This window comes from Oncorhynchus masou, chromosome 2 (assembly GCF_036934945.1).
Source record: "Oncorhynchus masou masou isolate Uvic2021 chromosome 2, UVic_Omas_1.1, whole genome shotgun sequence".
NCBI classification, from domain to species: Eukaryota; Metazoa; Chordata; class Actinopteri; order Salmoniformes; family Salmonidae; genus Oncorhynchus; species Oncorhynchus masou.
Genome location: NC_088213.1, coordinates 13712217 through 13734379, shown reverse-complemented (window position 1 = coordinate 13734379; position 22163 = coordinate 13712217). Strand labels below are relative to the sequence as shown.

The 22163-nt window shown below is 46.7% G+C and overlaps 1 protein-coding gene across 1 annotated transcript in view; it reads right to left on the bottom strand.

The window, feature by feature from the left end:
* LOC135555484 (golgin subfamily B member 1-like) overlaps window positions 1-21436 on the bottom strand; it is a 40234-nt gene extending 18798 nt beyond the window's left edge. The window contains 15 exon segments of the mRNA XM_064987961.1: window positions 416-500; window positions 502-567; window positions 2853-2944; window positions 3899-4016; window positions 4338-4453; window positions 6096-6393; window positions 7205-7318; window positions 7683-7805; window positions 9127-9315; window positions 10568-10738; window positions 15552-15665; window positions 15837-15992; window positions 17109-17279; window positions 19050-19112; window positions 21248-21436. Of these exon segments, the coding sequence (XP_064844033.1) occupies window positions 416-500; window positions 502-567; window positions 2853-2944; window positions 3899-4016; window positions 4338-4453; window positions 6096-6393; window positions 7205-7318; window positions 7683-7805; window positions 9127-9315; window positions 10568-10738; window positions 15552-15665; window positions 15837-15992; window positions 17109-17279; window positions 19050-19094 (1858 nt within the window). The 5' untranslated portion in view covers window positions 19095-19112; window positions 21248-21436.
* Window positions 21437-22163: the final 727 nt, after the last annotated feature.

Genomic DNA, 22163 nt, shown 5'->3' with positions numbered 1-22163 from the left:
AGTCCCTCCCACCTTCCTTCCTCCCTGTTTCCTTGGGTAAAAGATGTATGCTGTTTGACAGTATATAACAAAAGGTTTGGACGGAGTGGTAGCTGTGTTCTGTGTTGTCGAGGGAGGCGGGTTAGCGGCTTCTGGGTGATATGACTGTTGCATTTCGGTCTGAGGTTTAGTTAGTGTCTGTGGTGTGTGGTAGTGCCAGTGCGCCCTGTGGTGTGTGGTAGTGCCAGTGCCCTGTGGTGTGTGGTAGTGCCAGTGCGCCCTGTGGTGTGTGGTAGTGCCAGTGCGCCCTGTGGTGTGTGGTAGTGCCAGTGCGCCCTGTGGTGTGTGGTAGTGCCAGTGCGCCCTGTGGTGTGTGGTAGTGCCAGTGCGCCCTGTGTGTGTGTGGATCACCCACCAGTGGTGGCAGGGCCCTTACCCTCTCTCTCCTCCTCCATGTGGCTCATGCGCAGGGCCATGGTAGCCTTTTCCTCGCGGGCACGGTCCCTGGCTGTCACCGCCTCCCACCACCATCTCCTGCCAGTCCAGCACCTGGCTCTGGGCGTCGTCGGCGCTACCTGACTCGCTGGCCTAGTGTGTGTAGGATCAGAAAGACATGGGAAGCAGGATATTGGTTTGGGGGTGGAGGAAGTATTGGGTCCAGAGATAAGACATTTATTCTCATCCAGGGATTTACTCAACATGGGAGAATGTGATGTTTGATTTCATCTGAGAACAAGTGTCTTTCCATCAGGGAAGTGGTCAATAGGATAGATGTGTCAGATGTGTTTGGTGTACGGTGCCAGCAGGGTTTCTGTGGAAACTGCAGCATTTGCAACTGCAGAAATGTACCGGACCCATTTGTAACCATTTCATCCACCCCAGATCCCATATTTTGAAATGTCATCCACCCTGAGAAATCCCATATGTATTGGGTGCGTAACCTGATTACGTCATCCACCCAAGGTGCTGAGAAATCCCATATGTATTGGGTGCGTAACCTGATTACGTCATCCAGCCAAGGTGCTGAGAAATCCCATATGTATTGGGTGCGTAACCTGATTACGTCATCCACCCAAGGTGCTGAGAAATCCCATATGTATTGGGTGCGTAACCAGATTACGTCATCCAGCCAAGGTGCTGAGAAATCCCATATGTATTGGGTGCGTAACCTGATCATCCAGCCAAGGTGCTGAGAAATCCCATCCACCCAAGGTGCTGAGAAATCCCATATGTATTGGGTGCGTAACCTGATTACGTCATCCACCCAAGGTGCTGAGAAATCCCATATGTAGGTGCGTAACCAGATTACGTCATCCACCCAAGGTGCTGAGAAATCCCATATGTATTGGGTGCGTAACCGTAAGATTACGTCATCATCCATCCCAAGGTGCTGAGAAATCCCATATGTATTGGGTCATGCAAGGTGCTGAGAAATCCCATATGTATTGGGTGCGTAAGACGTCATCCACCCAAGGTGCTGAGAAATCCCATCCACATCCAAGGTGCTGAGAAATCCCATATGTATGTATCATCCACCCAAGGTGCTGAGAAATCCCATATGTAACCAGATTACGTCATCCACCCAAGGTGCTGAGAAATCCCATATGTATTGGGTGCAGATTACGTCATCCACCCAAGGTGCTGAGAAATCCCATATGTATTGGGTGCGTAACCTGATTACGTCATCCACCCAAGGTGCTGAGAAATCCCATATGTATTGGGTGTGTAACCTGATTACGTCATCCACCCAAGGTGCTGAGAAATCCCATTTAGATTACGGTAATACATCTGAACAGAACATACAACTGGAGGATGCAACGCCGTGAATCCTCCTTCTTACTGAATTCTGATGAGCACTTTGTAGATGTTAGAATAACTGTCCACATTTACTGTTCCTCAGTCAACAAGGAGAAACCAACAGCAACATCACTAGCCTATGACAATCTACTATCCCCCATAGTAGAAAAGTTGACCTGTTCTATTGTTCAGCTTATCTTTCTTTGTGAGAAAGAAATAGCCTTTTTCCAAACAGACTCTGGGACAGTTGTGGGACGATAGATCCCAAAATCATACAACAAGTAGGACTAGGATACATCAAAAAAACTTTAAAAAGCAATGAGGATGATGTAACAGATCAGAACATTTAGCTTGAAATGTTGATAAACTATCATTTCTTCACATTATAAGTGCAGCAATGTGCACAAGGCAGTAGGCTACACGCGAATGTTTGTTCCCTAATGCAATTAACGGACCGCACCAGACAGCAGATTCATGAGACAGAGACAAACATTTAGCAGGGGAGATCTAATGATGCAATAACTAGCATGGGCTGCTAATATGATGAGGGTTGAAGTTTGGCAACTGGTCAATGAAACAAAGTTGATTTGAAAACCAATAGAACATGAGAGAAACAGGCTGCTGGTTTCAATGGCATAAGCCTATGGAAGTCTTTATAAAATACTTTAGGCTACTTTGATGCAAGGTAAGACATGCCTCACAATATGAAGCAAAACATTCAGGTTTCAAACAATGAAGTATACATCTGCAAAATGCATACTGCTTCCAGCTCATTGCAAAGTGGTGTGGGACATGCTGAAGCCTGCCTACCTACGCACTTGATTGGTGAATGTAAAGCGCACTTCAATTACCAGTTGGGGGGGGGGGACAAAAACCGTCTGGTTAACAGAAACCTTGAGTGACAGTCAAGGTATGCATCCATAGATGAACCCATCTACCCCTCACTGGTTTCCCCAACATTGAGTATCAAGTATCATGACTCGACACCACTACTGCACTGCATGCCGGGATGTAGGTGGTACTTCCTCGTTGCAGTGCATGTTTGGGGTACTGTCTGGTAGGGTTTGAACTCTGACCTGAGAGGCGGCTCTCTTGGTGACCTGCTCCAGGTCGGAGGCCATCTTCCTCTGCTGCTCCTCGTACACCACCAGCTTGGCCTCCAGTACATCTACAGGAGGACAGAGGACATGTTAACATCTACATAAGGTCAGAGGACATGTTAACATCTACATAAGGTCAGAGGACATGTTAACCACCTCCAGCACATCTACATGAGGACAGAGGACATGTTAACATCTACATAAGGTCAGAGGACATGTTAACCACCTCCAGCACATCTACATGAGGACAGAGGACATGTTAACATCTACATAAGGTCAGAGGACATGTTAACCACCTCCAGCACATCTACAGGAGGACAGAGGACATGTTAACGTCTACATAAGGTCAGAGGACATGTTAACCACCTCCAGCACATCTACATGAGGACAGAGGACATGTTAACGTCTACATAAGGTCAGAGGACATGTTAACCACCTCCAGCACATCTACATGAGGACAGAGGACATGTTAACCTCCTCCAGTACATCTACAGGAGGACAGAGGACATGTTAGAGACAGAACACAATGTAAACAGATTCTGAATAACACACTGAAGGTACATTGACAAAGATCAAATAGAACAAGCGACCAAAATAACATACAGATGTACAAGGCTGAAACAGATCACTTGTAAACATGGGGAGCCGTTGCTCATTTAGATGGTCTTCAAAACTCTTGTAAATCCTCACCAGACGACACAGAGATTAGTTTCAGTACAGAGAACATCTAGAGAACATCTGCAGTAGAAAACCCTTTTGTTAAAGAGAAAAGAAAACCCTTTTCACTTTGAATTTAAAGCAATGCTTTTTTTCCCCCTAGCGTTGCTAGACAAAAGAGGGGGTGGGGCGTTCACTAAATACCCAATTAACACATCATTTTTTAAAGAGTTATAAATGGTAACACCAAGGAGAAGTCCACAATAAGATAACACTTACAAAACTAGCTAGCACGTTAAGTTCATTACACCATGGTCCAGATAAGTGTAGTCAGGTGATTGATGATAGTGGAAGACTCTCCTCACCGTTCTTGGCCTTGATCTCGTCGTACTGCTCCAGCTTCCACAGCGTCTCCTCCCGCTCCTCCTCCAGATCCGTGACGCGGCTACGCAGGGACGTCACGTCAGGGCCCACTCTACCAGACTGGAGGAGGGTCAAAGTTCACAGGTCAAGGGAAGCTCAGCGCAACATGTCTGGTTCTTGAATGAGACTAAACGTGTAAGACATATTCAGGGCAACATTTTCGCTCTCCCAAAGACACGTGCCCTCTGAGCATACTAATCATAGAAGTCTAAATAGATGGGAGCTCTGAATTAAACTCTGCTAAAATAATTGCCCTCTTCTCACAGACAATTGTTACAGAAAAGTTATAACATTGATCATCACGCTGCTGATTATAAATGTACTCATCTCGCCTATTTAAAATGTTACAATTAGTTTGCTAGATATAACTGGATCTCTTACCTGGCTTTTCCTCAGCTCGTCCTCCAGCTGTCGAATACGAGACTTTGACCAGGCTTTTATCTTTAGGAACTTGGCTTCCGATTTACTGGCCTCCTCAGATTTCAGCTTGGCTTGTGCTGCAGGGGGAGAGACGAGAAAGAAGGGGGAGACAGAGAGAGAAAGAAGGGGGAGACAGAGAGAAAGAAAGAAGGGGGAGTCAGAGAGAGAAAGAAGTGGGGGAGACAGAGGAGGAGACAGAGAGAGAAAGAAGAAGGGGGAGACAGGGAAGACAGAGAGAGAAAGAAGTGGGGGAGTCAGAGAGAGAAAGAAGAAAGGGGGGGAGACAGAGAGAGAAAAGAAGGGGGGAGACAGGAGGAAAGAAGGGGGGACAGAGAGGAAAGAAGGGGGAGACAGAGAGAGAAAGAAGGGGGAGACAGAGAGAGAAAGAAGGGGGAGTCAGAGAGAGAAAGAGTGGGGGAGACAGAGAGAGAAAGAAGGGGGAGTCAGAGAGAGAGAAAGAAGTGGGGGAGTCAGAGAGAGAAAGAAGTGGGGGACAGAGAGAGAAGGGGGGAGTCAGAGAAAGAAGTGGGGGAGTCAGAGAGAAGAAGGTGGGGGAGACAGAGAGAAAGGTGGGGGAGTCAGAGAAAGAAGGGGGGAGACAGAGAGAGAAAGAAGGTGGGGGAGTCAGAGAGAAAGAAGGGGGAGACAGAGAGAGAAAGAAGGGGGGAGACAGAGAGAGAAAGAAGGGGGAGACAGAGAGAGAAAGAAGAGAGAGGGGGAGAAAGAAAGAAGGGGGAGTCAGAGACAGAAAGAGAGACAGAGAGAGAAAGAAGGGGGGAGACAGAGAGAGAAAGAAGGGGGAGACAGAGAGAAAGAAGGGGGGGGAGACAGAGAGAGAAAGAAGGGGGAGACAGAGAGAAAGAAGTGGGGGGAGACAGAGAGAAGAAGTGGGGGAGACAGAGAGAGAAAGAAGGGGGGAGACAGAGAGAAAGAAGGGGGGAGACAGAGAGAGGGAGACAGAGAGAGAAAGAAGGGGGAGACAGAGAGAGAGAAAGAAGGGGGAGAGACAGAGAGAGAAAGAAGTGGGGGAGTCAGAGAGAGAAAGAAGGTGGGGGAGACAGAGAGAAAGAAGGTGGGGAGACAGAGAGAGAAAGAAGGTGGGGAGACAGAGAGAGAAAGAAGGTGGGGAGACAGAGAGAGAAAGAAGGGGGGGAGACAGAGAGAGAAAGAAGGGGGGAGACAGAGAGAGAAAGAAGGGGGAGACAGAGAGAGAAAGAAGGGGGGGAGACAGAGAAGAAGGGGGGAGACAGAGATAGAGAGAGAGAAGGGGGAGAGAAAGAAAGAAGGGGGAGACAGAGAGAGAAAGAAAAAGAGAGAGAAGAGAAGAAAGAAGGGTGGGGAGACAGAGAGTCAGAGAGAGAAAGAAGGGGAGACAGAGAGAAAGAAGGGGAGAAAGTCAGAGAGAGAGAAAGAAGGTGGGGAGAGAGAGAGAGATAGAAAGAAGGGGGGAGACAGAGAGAGAAAGAAGGGGAGAGAGACAGAGATAGAAAGAAGGTGGGGAGACAGAGAGAGAAAGAAGGTGGGGAGACAGAGAGAGAAAGAAGGTGGGGAGACAGAGATAGAAAGAAGGTGGGGAGACAGAGAGAGAAAGAAGGGGGAGATAGAAAGAAGGTGGGGAGAGACAGAGATAGAAAGAGGGAGAGAAGAGAAAGAAGGTGGGAAGACATCCTATGGTCTGTAGTGTGTGTGTATCTGTCCACACCTGTACCGACTACCTACCTTCCAGCTCGTTCATCCTCTGGGCCGTGGCTGGAGAATCCCCGCCGCTCCCTGCTAGCGTTTGGGTCTGAAGCTCGGCGACAGGGGTCCTTCCCAGCTCCTCCTGTAGCTGCCCGCGAAGTGCCTGATCTCGCTCGGCCAGCTGGGCCTCGTGGCACTCGGCAGCACGGCGCAGCTCGCCCTGATGCTTCTCCAAGAGGTCACGCAGCTGAGCCCGCATCACGTGCTTCTCAGCCTCCATCTTGGACCCGAGGCTCTCGCGCTCCACCTGCAGCCGCCGCGCCCGCTCCACAAGGTCCTGGGAGAGAAAAGGAGGGATGAGGGTAGAGCAGGAGGAGGGGAGAGAGAGGGATGGATGAGGGAAGGAGGGACAATTGGTGATCACTGTTCTAAGCTAGGGTTGTCGCGAGAGAGATTACATCATAAGGGGATTGGTCTCCCTCATCTGAAGTTAATTACTCCAGGGTCACCGTTGATAGTGGCAGACCCTGGCCGTCACGCCACTCTCCGAGGGTGTCCGGAGAGATGGGATACGCAAAAAACACATTTAGAATTCACACAGGCGTATTAATACACACTTGTATGTGTATGAAATAGGACAAATATAAGCACCCACCAAATTATTATTCATTATAGTAGTAGTCATCACCAAGACTGTATCCTTGACTCTCCACCCTCTTCCTAGTAGTGTGCACTTGCACACTCCCTGTCAGGGATCTAATAGCATTGGATTGATGTAAGAGTAGTCTGGAGAGAGTTCTCGTCATTGTTAAATGTATGCAGGAAGGTTGGGAAGTGGACACACACTTTGGGAGAAAGAAAGAGAATTGGAACATACCCATTGGAAGGGTGGGCCAAAACAATATGGGCTATAGCTGTTAACACCCATGTGGTTCCTTATAGTAGATCATAATATATGCCATTTAGCAGAAGTTTTTATCCAAAGTGACGTACAGTCATGTGTGCATACATTCTTCATATGGGTGGCGGGAAACAAACCCCCTGATCCAGGCGGTGCAAGCGCCATGCTCTACCTGAGACACAAAGAGGACCCCTTAAAGGGATAGTTCACCTTAAATAAAGTTTGACCTATTTAAATAACCCCTCACCTTGATCTGCTGGTCTCTGGAGTCCACCTCCCCCTGGAGGACATCAATCACCTGGTTTTTACCCTGCAGCACCTCCTCCTTCTCATGTAGTTTCTGTTTCAGAGCCTTCAGGAGCTGGGGAGGACAGACAGCCATGTCAGCAACTACACTACCCACGGTGCACAGCAGTGATACTGTATATCACAACTTGATCTTGTGGTCACACTAGGACATTGCATGTTGTAAATGGACATTTTTCACTTTTGGTACAATTCACTGGATGTATAACTGTTTTGAAACAGAATGTTCCTTCCAATGACTTAAGATACACTATAGATTATTCTATCTACAGCTAGCATGCAGCCGGGCTACAGAGTTCACAATGAGTAGAGTAACTTCATGCAATAAGGACAATTTAAAGTGGGTTCATAGTAGATTTTACTGGTCATTTTAATGGTAAAACAAAAGTAACCGTGGTAAATCCTCTAGTCTAGTTCACCTGTTCCAGATCAGCGCTGGCGTCAGACTTGGCGGCCAACTTGAAGAGCTCCTGCTCATGCATCTGGTTGACCTCCATTAGCTTGTTGTCTTTCTGCAGAATGATGTCTTTAAACGTCTGGATCTGAAACGATAGTTCATTCAGAAGACATTTGTGAAGCTTGAATACATGGCTGGTCACAGCTGGTCTGACGGAAGCTTGAATACACGGCTGGTCACAGCTAGTCTGACAGGGAAGCTTGAATACACGGCTAGTCACAGCTGGTCTGACAGGGAAGCTTGAATACACGGCTGGTCACGGCTAGTCTGACAGGGAAGCTTGAATACACGGCTGGTCACAGCTGGTCTGACAGGGAAGCTTGAATACACAGCTGGTCTGACAGGGAAGCTTGAATACACGGCTGGTCACAGCTGGTCTGACGGAAGCTTGAATACACGGCTGGTCACGGCTGGTCTGACAGGGAAGCTTGAATACACGGCTGGTCACGGCTGGTCTGACAGGGAAGCTTGAATACACGGCTGGTCACGGCTAGTCTGACAGGGAAGCTTGAATACACGGGTGGTCACAGCTGGTCTGACAGGGAAGCTTGAATGCACGGCTGGTCACGACTGGTCTGACAGGGAAGCTTGAATACACGGCTGGTCTGACAGGGAAGCTTGAATACACGGCTGGTCACAGCTGGTCTGACGGAAGCTTGAATACATGGCTGGTCACGGCTGGTCTGACAGGGAAGCTTGAATACACGGCTGGTCACAGCTGGTCTGACGGAAGCTTGAATACACGGCTGGTCACGGCTGGTCTGACAGGGAAGCTTGAATACACGGCTGGTCACGGCTGGTCTGACAAGGAAGCTTGAATACACGGCTGGTCACGGCTAGTCTGACAGGGAAGCTTGAATACACAGCTGGTCTGACAGCGAAGCTTGAATGCACGGCTGGTCACGACTGGTCTGACAGGGAAGCTTGAATACACGGCTGGTCTGACAGGGAAGCTTGAATACACGGCTGGTCACGGCTAGTCTGACAGGGAAGCTTGAATACACGGCTGGTCACGGCTGGTCTGACAGGGAAGCTTGAATACACGGCTGGTCACGGCTGGTCTGACAGGGAAGCTTGAATACACGGCTGGTCACGGCTGGTCTGACAGGGAAATAGAGCGTTTGCGATTTCTTCAGCTGATGAGGTGAACAGTGATGTGATTGGCCATGACACAGAAAACATGAAAAAGCTAATTTTACAGGGACGGGGGGGAGGAGTTGAGTTGTAACTGGATGTTTTGTTTTTGTTTTAATGTTTATCTGTCATTAATAAACGTGACGATAAATAATGTGATGATAAAAAAAAATAGTACATCTCTTATAATCTAAAGTCATAAACAGATTTGCTGATAAATCACGTTAAAAAAATCACATCTGCGAATTCTGTGATTTTTCACCATAACCTACGTTTTGCTTGTACATGTTCTCCTTGTCCTCGAAGGCGGCCTTTTCTGTGACTAGGAGCTCCTTGAGGCTCTCAGTCTGCTCCTGCAGCAGGCTGTAACGTTCATCACCCTCGCCCACCTTCCTGGTCAGACTTAGGACCAGCAGCTGCAGCTCCGCCAGGGAGCCCGCTCCGCTCTCCTCCGGCAACGCCTGGAAAACCACCCAAAAACCTTGTATTAGATTGTGTGGTGAGATACCTCGTATTAGATTGTGTGGTGGGAAACCTCGTATTAGATTGTGTGGTGGGATACCTCGTATTAGATTGTGTGGTGGGAAACCTCGTATTAGATTGTGTTGTGGGAAACCTCGTATTAGATTGTGTTGTGGGAAACCTCGTATTAGATTGTGTTGTGGGAAACCTCGTATAAGATTGTGTGGTGAGAAACCTCGTATTCGATTGTGTGGTGGGAAACCTCGTATTAGATTGTGTGGTGAGAAACCTCGTATTAGATTGTGTTGTGGGAAACCTCGTATTAGATTGTGTGGTGAGAAACCTCGTATTAGATTGTGTGGTGGGAAACCTCGTATTAGATTGTGTGTTGTGGGGAGAAACCCTCGTAGATTAGATTGTGGTGGGAAACCTCGTATTAGATTGTGTGTGGAAACCTCGTATTGAGTATTAGATTGTGTGGTGAGAAACCTCGTATTAGATTGTGTGGTGAGAAACCTCGTAGATAGATTGTGTGGTGAGAAACTAGATTGTTGGTGAGAAATTGTGTTGTGGGATCGATTAGTGTGGTGGGAAACCTCGTATTAGATTGTGTGGTGGGAAACCTCGTATTAGATTGTGTGGTGGGAAACCTCGTATTAGATTGTGTTGTGGGAAACCTCGTATTAGATTGTGTGGTGAGAAACCTCGTATTAGATTGTGTGGTGGGAAACCTCGTATTAGATTGTGTGGTGGGAAACCTCGTATTAGATTGTGTGGTGGGAAACCTCGTATTAGATTGTGTGGTGAGGGATAATTAGATTGTGTGGTGAGAAACCTCAATTTGATTGTGTTGTGGGAAACCTGTAGATTGTGTGGGAGAAACCTCGAATTAGATTGTGTGGTGAGAAACCTCGTATTAGATTGTGTGGTGAGATACCTCGTATTGATTGTGTGGTGGGAAACCTCGTAGATGCTCGTATTAGATTGTGTGGTGGGAAACCTCATATTAGATTGTGTTGTGGGAAACCTCGTATTAGATTGTGTTGGGGGAAACCTCGTATTAGATTGTGTTGGGGGAAACCTCGTATTAGATTGTGTGGTGGGAAACCTCGTATTAGATTGTGTGGTGGGAAACCTCGTGTTAGATTGTGTGCATGAGGTCATGGATAATATGACCGTGCTGGTCACACCTCAATTTGTCCATGTGATGTATATTTCAAGGACAATAAAGCTTCTGGAATTTGTATTTACCATGTGCTCCGTGTCTGGTTGGGCTGGAGGCGTGGCCGTCTGCTCTCCGGTGGCCATGCCAGTCTGCAGGTGGACTATGTAGGCCTCCTTCTCTGACAGCTTCCTGTTTCGCTCCACCAGCATGGCGTCCATGTCCGCACCACGCTGCCTCTGGGCCTCCAGCTCTCGTGACTGGTAGAGGGAAAGACGTGGGCATGGGTCAGATGCACATCGGTGCACAAACACACACAGTAAACACTCAAACACTAAAAATATATACTCATTCACACACACAACAACACTCAAACACTAAAAATACACTCACTCACACACACAACAACACTGAAACACTAAAAATATACTCACTCACACACAACAACACTCAAACACAAAAAAGATATACTCATTCACACACAATTTTGAGAATTTTCCACCAAACACCTTGAAGATACTGGATCAGGTACAACTAAGTATGAAAAGACAGACACACTATACATACACACTTGATGGACAAAGCAACCTGAACCACAAACATAACTAAACACCTATTCTCTATGTAACAGTGTAGGCCTTGGCTACAAGATCGACCTGGGATGGATCGACCTGGGATGGATCGACCTGGGATGGATCGACCTGGGATGGTTTGATCTAAAATGGATTGACCTAAAAATGGATTGACCTAAAAATGGATTGACCTAAAAATGGATTGACCTAAAAATGGATTGACCTAAAAATGGATTGACCTAAGATGGATTGACCTAAGATGGATTGACCTAAGATGGATTGACCTAAGATGGATTGACCTAAGATGGATTGACCTAAGATGGATTGACCTAAGATGGATTGACCTGGTCTAGATGAAAATGATCAATTGTATTACATGTTATCAGGTAATAATATGAATAAAGCGCCACCTTATCCTCTGAAGGAGACATGTCTTTATAAGGGCCCAACTGTCCTTATGTCTACTGTACATCGTTTTCTGTTTATGCATACATGTGTATAGATGATGTAATGCATTATAGATGATTCCTCTACCATGTTTGACTAGGATTGTTTTTAGTGTCTCAAAACTGAGTGGTCCACATTGTGGTTTGAAAAAAATCTGTATTTTGTATCATTGTGGAGTGACACTAAAATAAATTTTTCTAAACTCTAGGACACAACCCCTCATATCTCACTGACAAGGCCACACTGTTTTAAAGCATAGCCATGGGATATGAACATTCCCATAGTTAAGGAAACGAGAGCTGAGCACTGTGAGCCATTCTGAATAGGCCTAGTAGGAGAAATGACTTCGTAGATAAGAGGATGGAGGAAAAGACCTCAGTCACATTCATTAGGGCATGACGTAGCCAAACGGTTTGCAACAGAAAACAAGTCCAGGCAGTACTTCTCTGTTCCAGTCCGTTTTCTTGCACTTGGTGCCTAATGAACAGGACCCATGTTAGCTGTGGCCTGAGGGTACCTTGCAGGAGATAATAACACTACGCCAACTCATTCCTCACATCCTTGCAGGAGATAATAACACTACGCCAACTCATTCCTCACATCCTTGCAGGAGATAATAACACTACGCCAACTCATTCCTCACATCCTTGCAGGAGATAATAACACTACGCCAACTCATTCCTCACATCCTTGCAGGAGATAATAACACTACGCCAACTCATTCCTCACATCCTTGCAGGAGATAATAACACTACGCCAACTCATTCCTCACATCCTTGCAGGAGATAATAACACTACGCCAACTCATTCCTCACATCCTTGCAGGAGATAATAACACTACGCCAACTCATTCCTCACATCCTTGCAGGAGATAATAACACTACGCCAACTCATTCCTCACATCCTTGCAGGAGATAATAACACTACGCCAACTCATTCCTCACATCCTTGCAGGAGATAATAACACTACGCCAACTCATTCCTCACATCCTTGCAGGAGATAATAACACTACGCCAACTCATTCCTCACATCCTTGCAGGAGATAATAACACTACGCCAACTCATTCCTCACATCCTTGCAGGAGATAATAACACTACGCCAACTCATTCCTCACATCCTTGCAGGAGATAATAACACTACGCCAACTCATTCCTCACATCCTTGCAGGAGATAATAACACTACGCCAACTCATTCCTCACATCCTTGCAGGAGATAATAACACTACGCCAACTCATTCCTCACATCCTTGCAGGAGATAATAACACTACGCCAACTCATTCCTCACATCCTTGCAGGAGATAATAACACTACGCCAACTCATTCCTCACATCCTTGCAGGAGATAATAACACTACGCCAACTCATTCCTCACATCCTTGCAGGAGATAATAACACTACGCCAACTCATTCCTCACATCCTTGCAGGAGATAATAACACTACGCCAACTCATTCCTCACATCCTTGCAGGAGATAATAACACTACGCCAACTCATTCCTCACATCCTTGCAGGAGATAATAACACTACGCCAACTCATTCCTCACATCCTTGCAGGAGATAATAACACTACGCCAACTCATTCCTCACATCCTTGCAGGAGATAATAACACTACGCCAACTCATTCCTCACATCCTTGCAGGAGATAATAACACTACGCCAACTCATTCCTCACATCCTTGCAGGAGATAATAACACTACGCCAACTCATTCCTCACATCCTTGCAGGAGATAATAACACTACGCCAACTCATTCCTCACATCCTTGCAGGAGATAATAACACTACGCCAACTCATTCCTCACATCCTTGCAGGAGATAATAACACTACGCCAACTCATTCCTCACATCCTTGCAGGAGATAATAACACTACGCCAACTCATTCCTCACATCCTTGCAGGATAACACTACGCCAACTCATTCCTCACATCCTTGCAGGAGATAATAACACTACGCCAACTCATTCCTCACATCCTTGCAGGAGATAATAACACTACGCCAACTCATTCCTCAATCCTTGCAGGAGGACATTGGCTTCCCTTATCTGTCCGCTGGATAAGGAAACACAGACCTGGGCTTTCTGCTCAGGAACAAGGTGATGTTTCTATTTGGAGTGGTGACATTCTCTTGTTACTACAGTTATGTAGGCAAAAAAATAAAGGGTTGTTTTAAAAAAGTTAGTTCACAATCACACTGGATTGACGAAAGCCATGTTCTATACAACTCATACACAGAGGATTAAAGCATTTTTATGTGGAATGTTTTAGTTGTGACACGCTAAAGTCCACTGGAACACTAACAGCATTGTCATGGCCTTAGCTTAGGAACACAGTATTTATTTGTGTATGTACACTGCATTGGGAAAGTATTCAGGCCCCTTCCCCTTTTCAACAGTTTGTTACGTTACAGCCGTATTCTAAAACACTGAAATACCTTGTTCATTTAACTATTCAGACCCTTTGCTATGAGACTCAAAATTAAGCTCAGGTGCATCCTGTTTCCATTGGTCACCCTTGAGATGTTTCTACAACTTGAATGGAGTCCACCTGTGGTAAAGTCAATTGATTGAGCATGATTTGGAAAGACACACACGTCCATATAAGGTCACACAGTTGACAGTGCATGTCAAAGCAAAACCCAAGCCAAGAGATGGAAGGAATTGTCTTTAGAGCTCCGAGACAGAATTGTGTAGAGGCACAGATCTGGGGAAGGGTACCAAAACATTTCTGCAACATTGAATGTCCCTAAGAACACAGTGGACTCCATCATTCTTAAAAATGGAAGAAGTTTGGAACCACCAAGACTCTTCCTAGAGCTGGCCGCCCGGCCAAACTGAGCAATCGGGGAGACAGGCCTTGGTCAGGGAGGTTACCAAGAACCCGATGGTCACACTGACAGTGCACCAGAGTTCTTCTGTGGAGATGGGAGAACCTTCCAGAAGGACAACCATCTCTGCAGCACTCCACCAATCAGGCCTTTATGGTTGAGTGGCCAGACGGAAGGCACTTCAGTAGAAGGCACATGAGAGCCTGCTAGGAGTTTGCCAAAAGGCATCTAAAGGACTCTGACCACGAGAAAAAAGATTATCTGGTCTGATAAAACCAAGATTGAACTATTTGGCCTGAATGTCAAGCGTCACGTTTGGAACAGACAAGGCAGCATCCCTACGGTGAAGCATGGTGGTGACAGCATCATGCTGTGGGGATGTTTTTCAGCGGCAGGGACTGGGAGACTAGTCAGGATCGAGGGAAAGATGAACAGAGAAAAGTACAGAGAGATCCTTGATGAAAACCTGCTCCAGAGCGCTCAGGACCTCAGACTGGGGCAAAGGTTCACCTCCAGCAGGTCAATGACCCTAAGCACACAGCCAACGCAGGAGTGGCTTCAGGACAAGCCTTTCAATGTCCTTGAGTGGGCCAGCCAGAGCCCGGACTTGAACCCAATCAAACATCTTTGGAGAGATCTGGAAATAGCTGTGCAGCGACGCTAACTTGACAGAGCTTGAGAGGATCTGCAGAGAAGAATGGGAGAAACTCCCCAAATACAAGTGTGCCAAGCTTGTAGCCTCATACCCAAGAAGATTCAAGGCTTTAATCGCTGCCAAAGGTGCTTCAACAAAGTACTAAGTAAAGGGTCTGAATACTTATCTAAATGCAATATTTTAGTTTTTATGTTGTATAAATGTGCAGAAATTTCTAAAAACCTGTTTTTGCTTTGTCATTATGGGGTATTGTGTGTAGATTGATGAGCGAAAAATTATTTTTAATCAATTTTAGAATAAGGCTGTAACGTAAATTGTGGGAAAAGTCTAGGGGTCTGAATACTTTCCAAATGCACCGTATATAGCAACTAAGCTTTAAACTGCAAATGTGTACATTCCCTAAGCCAAACCAAGTTTCATAAGGCATTATAAAGCTAGTATGAATGCTCATAGGAATGCATGTACAGTGCCTATAGAAAGTTTAAACCCCTTTGAACTTCCTTCACATTTATCTGCCTCTAAATGCATTCTAAAAGGGAATAGATGAGATTTTGGTGAGGGTGTAGGTAGTACCTTGACTTCCAGTTCCTCATCTCTCTGTGACAGCTGATGCTCCAGCTCCTCCACCTTCTTCCTGAGGAGGAGGATCTTCCCACGGCTCGCCTGCTCGCTTCCCTCTGCACCTCCCTACAGGGGTCACATGCAGGGAAAAACAGGGTCAAAGGTCAGAAGGGTTACTGTGGTTTCCTGTTGCTATTGCTCACTGAACTTGGATGGGTGGATGGATGTGCCTGTCTGTCCGTCTGTCTGCGTGTGTACGTGCAAACATATGTGCATGTGTGTGTGTGAGCGTGTTACCTTCTTACTGTGGGTGGGAGTCCCCTGGCCCCCAGCTCCACCCCCGGCAGCACCTCCTTTCTTCAGCTCCTCCAGCTGGGCGCTGAGGGAGGTGACCTTGGCTTTGTTCTGGAGACGCATCTTGGACAGCTTGGCCTCGCACGCCTCCTTCTCTGCCTGTGTAGAAAATTAGGAGGGGGGAGGGGTAGACATGGTACCTTTAGTTAAAGCTAGGGGTGTCACACATTCAATGTATGTCTTGCTCCGATATGGAGGGGTAGCCTACTCTTTGGAGTTATCGTGTCATTAGCATCAAGTCTCAATAAGCATAACTGTAAAAGCTCATTTGGGCTAACTGTGCCTTTAAAAGGCCATATGGACACTGAGTTTGTGAGCTGTTTTTTTATGTGATGCACTGTGCTGTGATCTCAGACTGCCCGAACACCTCTCACACCTCTGTTTCTTCATTCATGCACCTTGGTTGGACTGTGAGTTATCGATAGTAGCCTATACTATTCCCTGTGGACTCCAATCCTGTTTTACTATATAGTCTATCTATGGAGCCTCTCAGGTAGACTAAGCTATGGCTGTAGTATCAGCAGAGACCACAATGTTTCTATTGAACAAAATAAATTGGCTGTAAAATCCTCAGCAGCCCTCTTGTAGACATGGGGTGCATCCCAAATTGCACTCTATGTAGTGCAATACTTTTGACCAGGGCCCATCTATTCCCTATATAGTGCACTACTTTTGACCAGGGCCCATCTAATCCCTATATAGTGCACTACTTTTGACCAGGGCCCATCTAATCCCTATATAGTGCACTACTTTTAACCTGGGCCCATCAAATCCCTATATATTGCACATCTTTTGACCAGGGCCCAGTAGTGAACTATATAGGGAATAGGGTGACATTTGGGATGCAGGATATGGTGTCAGCACTCTATGCAGCACAAGTGGACTTTGACTTGTAAATGAAGACAAAAGTAACTAAACCACTCCCTGCCATTGAAACAGGATGAGTGATTCTATTGTCTTGAATTAAAAACAAACTGACAGCATATGGGCCTCACTCTGCCGTGGCCGTGTTTGCATTGCACTTTCTGATAAATGCCTCTACTTTGTCCGTCACCAATCCCTGTGGCTTTAGGAGGGCCTTGAACTGCCACAATGTTGCAGTTGGTAAGAACTGATCTACGGTCGGTTTAAAAAATGTTCACCTCTTAATGGTTAGGGTTAGGCATTCGGGAGAGTGTCTAGGAGCATCATCAAACTGGAGCACCCAGGACGTACCTTGAGCTGCTCGTCCTTGGTGCGCAGCGAGCCATCCTTCTCACGGATCAGCTCCTTCAGCTGGGCCACCAGCTGCTCTGTCTGGGCCAGCCGCTCCACCACCTCCACCAGGGCTGCCTGGCCTCCTTCTCCTCCTCCAGCACCACCACCACCCTGGGGGGAGCCGAGCGCCTGGAGAGAGACCGGGAACCGAGAGTAGGATGGGGGAGAGGGAGATATGGTAGAGAGCCAGGAGGGGGAGACAGACAGACAGACGACAAGAGAGACGAGGAGAGAGACAAGGAGAGAGAGACAGAGAGAGAGAGACAAGAGAAAGACACAGAGAGCGAGACAAGGTGAGACAGAGGCGAGGAGAGAGAGCGAGAGCGACGAGAAGAGAGAGAGACGAGGAGAGAGAGAGCAACGAAGAGAGACGAGGAGAGCGAGACAAGGAGAGCGAGACGGGGAGAGCGAGACGAGGAGAGAGAGCGAGAGAGACGAGGAGAGAGACGAGGAGAGACAAGAGACAGAGAGCGAGACAAGGCAAGAGTGAAGCGAGGAGAGAGACGAGGAAAGAGAGCGACAAGGAGAGAGTTAGACGAGGAGAGCGACGAGGAGAGAGACGAGGAGAGAGAGCGACGAGGAGAGAGAGGAGAGAGAAAGACGAGGAGAGAGAGAGACGAGGAGAGCGACGAGGAGAGAGCGAGACGAGGAGAGCGACGAGGAGAGCGAGACGAGGAGAGAGAGCGAGAGAGACGAGGAGAGAGACGAGGAGAGACAAGGCAAGAGTGAAGCGAGGAGAGAGACGAGGAAAGAGAGCGACAAGGAGAGAGTTAGACGAGGAGAGCGACGAGGAGAGAGACGAGGAGAGAGAGCGACGAGGAGAGCGGCGAGGAGAGAGAGAGACGAGGAGAGACAAGAGAGACGAGGAGAGCGACGAGGAGAGAGGGAGACGAGGAGAGACAAGAGACACAGAGCGAGACGAGGAGAGACAAGAGACACAGAGCGAGACAAGGCAAGAGAGAAGCAAGGAGAGAGAGACGAGGAAAGAGAGCCACGAGGAGAGACAAGAGAGACAAGGAGAGCGACAAGGAGAGAGCGAGACGAGGAGAGCGACGAGGAGAGAGAGAGACAAGGAGAGATAGAGACGAGGAGAGATAGAGACGAGGAGAGAGCAAGACGAGGACAGACAAGAGAGACGAGGAGAGCGACGAGGAGAGACAAGAGAGACGAGGAGAGCGACGAGGAGAGAGAGACGAGGAGAGCGAGAGATGAGGAGAGACAAGAGACACGAGGAGAGAGACGAGGAGAGAGAGAGATGAGGAGAGCGAGAGATGAGGAGAGACAAGGAGAGACCGAGAGATGAGGAGAGACAAGGAGAGACCAAAACGAGGAAAGAAAGCAACGAGGAGACACGAGAGACAGACAAGGAGAGAGAGACAATCTGTTAGTGAAAACAGAAAGCTAGCCTTCGCTGGAACAGAGGAGGGCATGGTATGGATGAGAAAGAGATGGGGTATACACAGGGGGACAGCTCCATGTCTTCACTATGGTAAGGTATGGAGGGATTCTAGATGTGTGAGGACTGGATAGGTTTCAGCTAATAACATAGCCCCAATCCAATAAACGTATTATACAAACAGATAAGGGATAAGAACAAGGAGAATGGGCTAGGCTAGGGACTGAAAGGAAAAGTCTATGGGGTTGTTGTTAGGGGTCAATTGTCGTGAATTGGGGCGGATGTGTGTGGGGGGGGGGTAGCTGTGGCTTCACACAGTAAAAAGCTGTGTGCTCAGCACTCTCCCTAATCCCCCCCACTCTATGGGGTTATGGGCTGATGGCTTTGGAAGAACAAACACGACATTGCACACACGTGTATACACACACACACAAATGGGCATACTACATGTACATAGCACAGGTGGATTCCTTCACAAACAGACATGTTGGTTTGATACTTACTCCCTGGCCAGGAGCGCCATCTTCATTGGAAAACCACTTCAGCATGGTTTAGAGTGCTACTTCCTGGGGTCAAATAAACAACAGGGACATTTAGTCCACAACCAAAGCATTTAAACAAATAGGCTACCCTACACATAACCATGACAACTAACACAGGACAAAAAAATGGAATTCGGGATAACGATGACGATGACGAAAATTCATCTTAGCTAGAAGCACTACTGCGGCTAGGCTAAAACTTAAGCGGCCTATCAAATTCAAGCTTCAGTGAAACTCTGAAGGTCTGGCATCAGAAGTTGCGTCACTGAGCTATCTTGAGGGCTGTTTTCAACAACAACAAAAACATAGCAATGTCAGTTTCAGATCCTGGGGCTTTTTGAAGGCCTGTGCCACATAATTAATTTGTGAACACCAAACATGTCCCGGTCCACAGAAATGTTGGAATGTCCCCCAAGAGGTTCCTCAGGCTCTAGGACCCAATACTAGCCTAGGTATTGTGAGTAGTGTGGAATGTATGAGTGAAAACAAGCATGCAAGCTTACATATAGTAGATTTTTTACATGTTTTAAAGCAATCTCAAAAAATATATATATATTTTCTTCTTCTGACAGCAAATCCGTTTGCTTTTAAATTTTCACAACTACACTAGGGTGTCAAATAGCCTGTTTGTGAAATGATGTCGAACCATAGCCTAACTAACATAACGCAAGACTAAGATAAGACATAGGCCTATGGTATTCACCCCGTTGCAAGACGTTTTTCAACGTAATCCGACTAATGAATACACCTGTGTTAGGCTTCTGCACCTTCGAGTGCAACACAGTGAGGCTACATTGGTTCCCACTCAGACTAGCCTATTCCATGAACAGCTTGTTACATGCCAGGGATAAAGTGTTTCAGAGTAGGAGTGCTGATCAAGGACCCCCCCTAAACTGATCCAAGATCAGCACTCTGAGACTCATTGTCAATACAGGCCCAGGTCTGTAACCGGTGCCCCCGCACATTGACTCTGTACCGGTACCCCCCTGTATATAGTCTCGCTATTGTTATTTTATTGCTGCTCTTGAATTACTTGTTACTTTTATTTCTTATTATTATTAATATTTTTTTAAACTGCATTGTTGGTTGGGAGCTCATAAGTAAACATTTCACTGTAAGGTCTACACCTGTTGTATTCAACAAATGTGATTAATACAATTTGATTTGAGATCATGTTAGTGGAGAGGAGTTAGGAATCACACAATTCTGGCTGCTACTAATGACAATGAGCAGTGGGTTGTTTATGATTCTACAATCTAGACAGGTAAGGCGAGTTGTTATATTGCACAACAAGGACTGGAAGCCAGTCATTTAACTGAGTGTCCTGAGATGCTGGCAGCCAAAAGCACTTAGCTGTTTGACGCACATGTCACATGACATACAGCCAGGAGAAAATCAGGCCAAACCAGTTCACTCATGCATACAGCAAGTCCTGCCACTCCCTCTGTGCCCAGCTGCCCAAACCTTCCTGTCTCATTCCTCGGTTCCACTGGCCCGTAACAGAACAACGTTAATAATCTCAAGCAGAAAAATGCAGGGTTGGCCCTACGAGGCTTATTACATTATCAGCCGCAGGCACCGCTGGATAGCAACGACATTATTAGTAACGTCCGTGCTGACTGCGCCATTGTAACGTTATATATAGTCATCTTTTGGCTGCTGGTTTGGAAATACTTAATAGCATGGTAGTTAGTAATGGCTTTGAAAGATAGCCGGTTGACTGTTCACGTGTTTGTACATGTCCGCAACCCATTGTAAACTAGCTGAAATGGAGGTGCTTGTTCTGTTCATTTGGCCTACACTTGCTAACTACATTTACAATTGTCATTTAACAGACGCTCTTATCCAGCGCGACTCAGCCTGTGACACAGGAGCTAACGTTGCCTGCCCCCTAAGTAACGTTAATGTAACATGACCATTTACATTTTAGCTAGCTACGTTAGCCAGCTCGACTTGGCATGCCAAATGCATCAGCATGCAAAACATGTTCTATAACGTTGCCTCCACTATGTAACTAAAAGCTACTTAATGTGTAGTATAATATAATTAATGTAAGCTAGGAACCTTATCTAAGCCAGTCGGCAGCTGACAATTTTGCTAACGTTAGCTAGCATGAGCAGCTGCTTGCACTTGTCAGACAGCAAAACCCAAACGCTTACCCAATTTATCGCTTCATAAAGATGTTCATTCACATATTATACAATGAAATCGTCAAATGGCGCATGTTTATTGCTCAAGTTAAGAAATCACAAGAGATCCGAGGTATCCTTCAATCATCAGCGGCCATGTTCGTCAGGTGAATAAAAACAGCGAAGGGACGCAACGACGCTCCTACTGCGATGCTGCGTGTGCGTGCCCAAGGTCCGCGTGCCCACGAATAAGGTACGTATCAGGGTGGACGAGGTATATCATCTTTATAAGTACAGTATGTGTAGCCCTTCATATATACAGTGAGTCATTGGTGTAGTCCAGGGATGGGCAACTTTGATGATGGGGGGCTCATCTGAAAATCAAAATCTGAGCTCATCATGCAACAATTGGCTGTTGAGACTGTTCTGTTATCTGTTTTATTTTATTAATGGTAATTCACTACAAAGCTGTGGATCAATCCCCCCCAAAAAACAAGTCAGTTAAGAACAAATTCTAATTTACAATGACGGCCTACACCGGCCAAACACGGACGACGTTGAGCCAATTGTGCACCGCTCTTTTGGATCCCAATCACGGCCGGTTGTGATACAGCCTGGATTCGAACCAGTGAAATGCAGTTCCTTAGACCGCTGCGCCACTTGGGAGCTTATCTAGGTTTCTAGGGTCCAACTTTGAAGGTTTATTTTAGTTTTAGTTTTTAATTTGTACCCTCTTTTCTCCCCAATTTCGTGGTATCCAATTGTTAGTAGTTACTATCTTGTCTCATCGCTACAACTCCCGTTAAGGGCTCAGGAGAGACGAAGGTCGAAATACATGCGTCCTCCAAAACACAACCCAACCAAGCCGCACTGTTTCTTAACACAGCACGCATCCAACCTGGAAGCCAGCCGCACCAATGCGTCGGAGGAAACACCGTGCACCTGG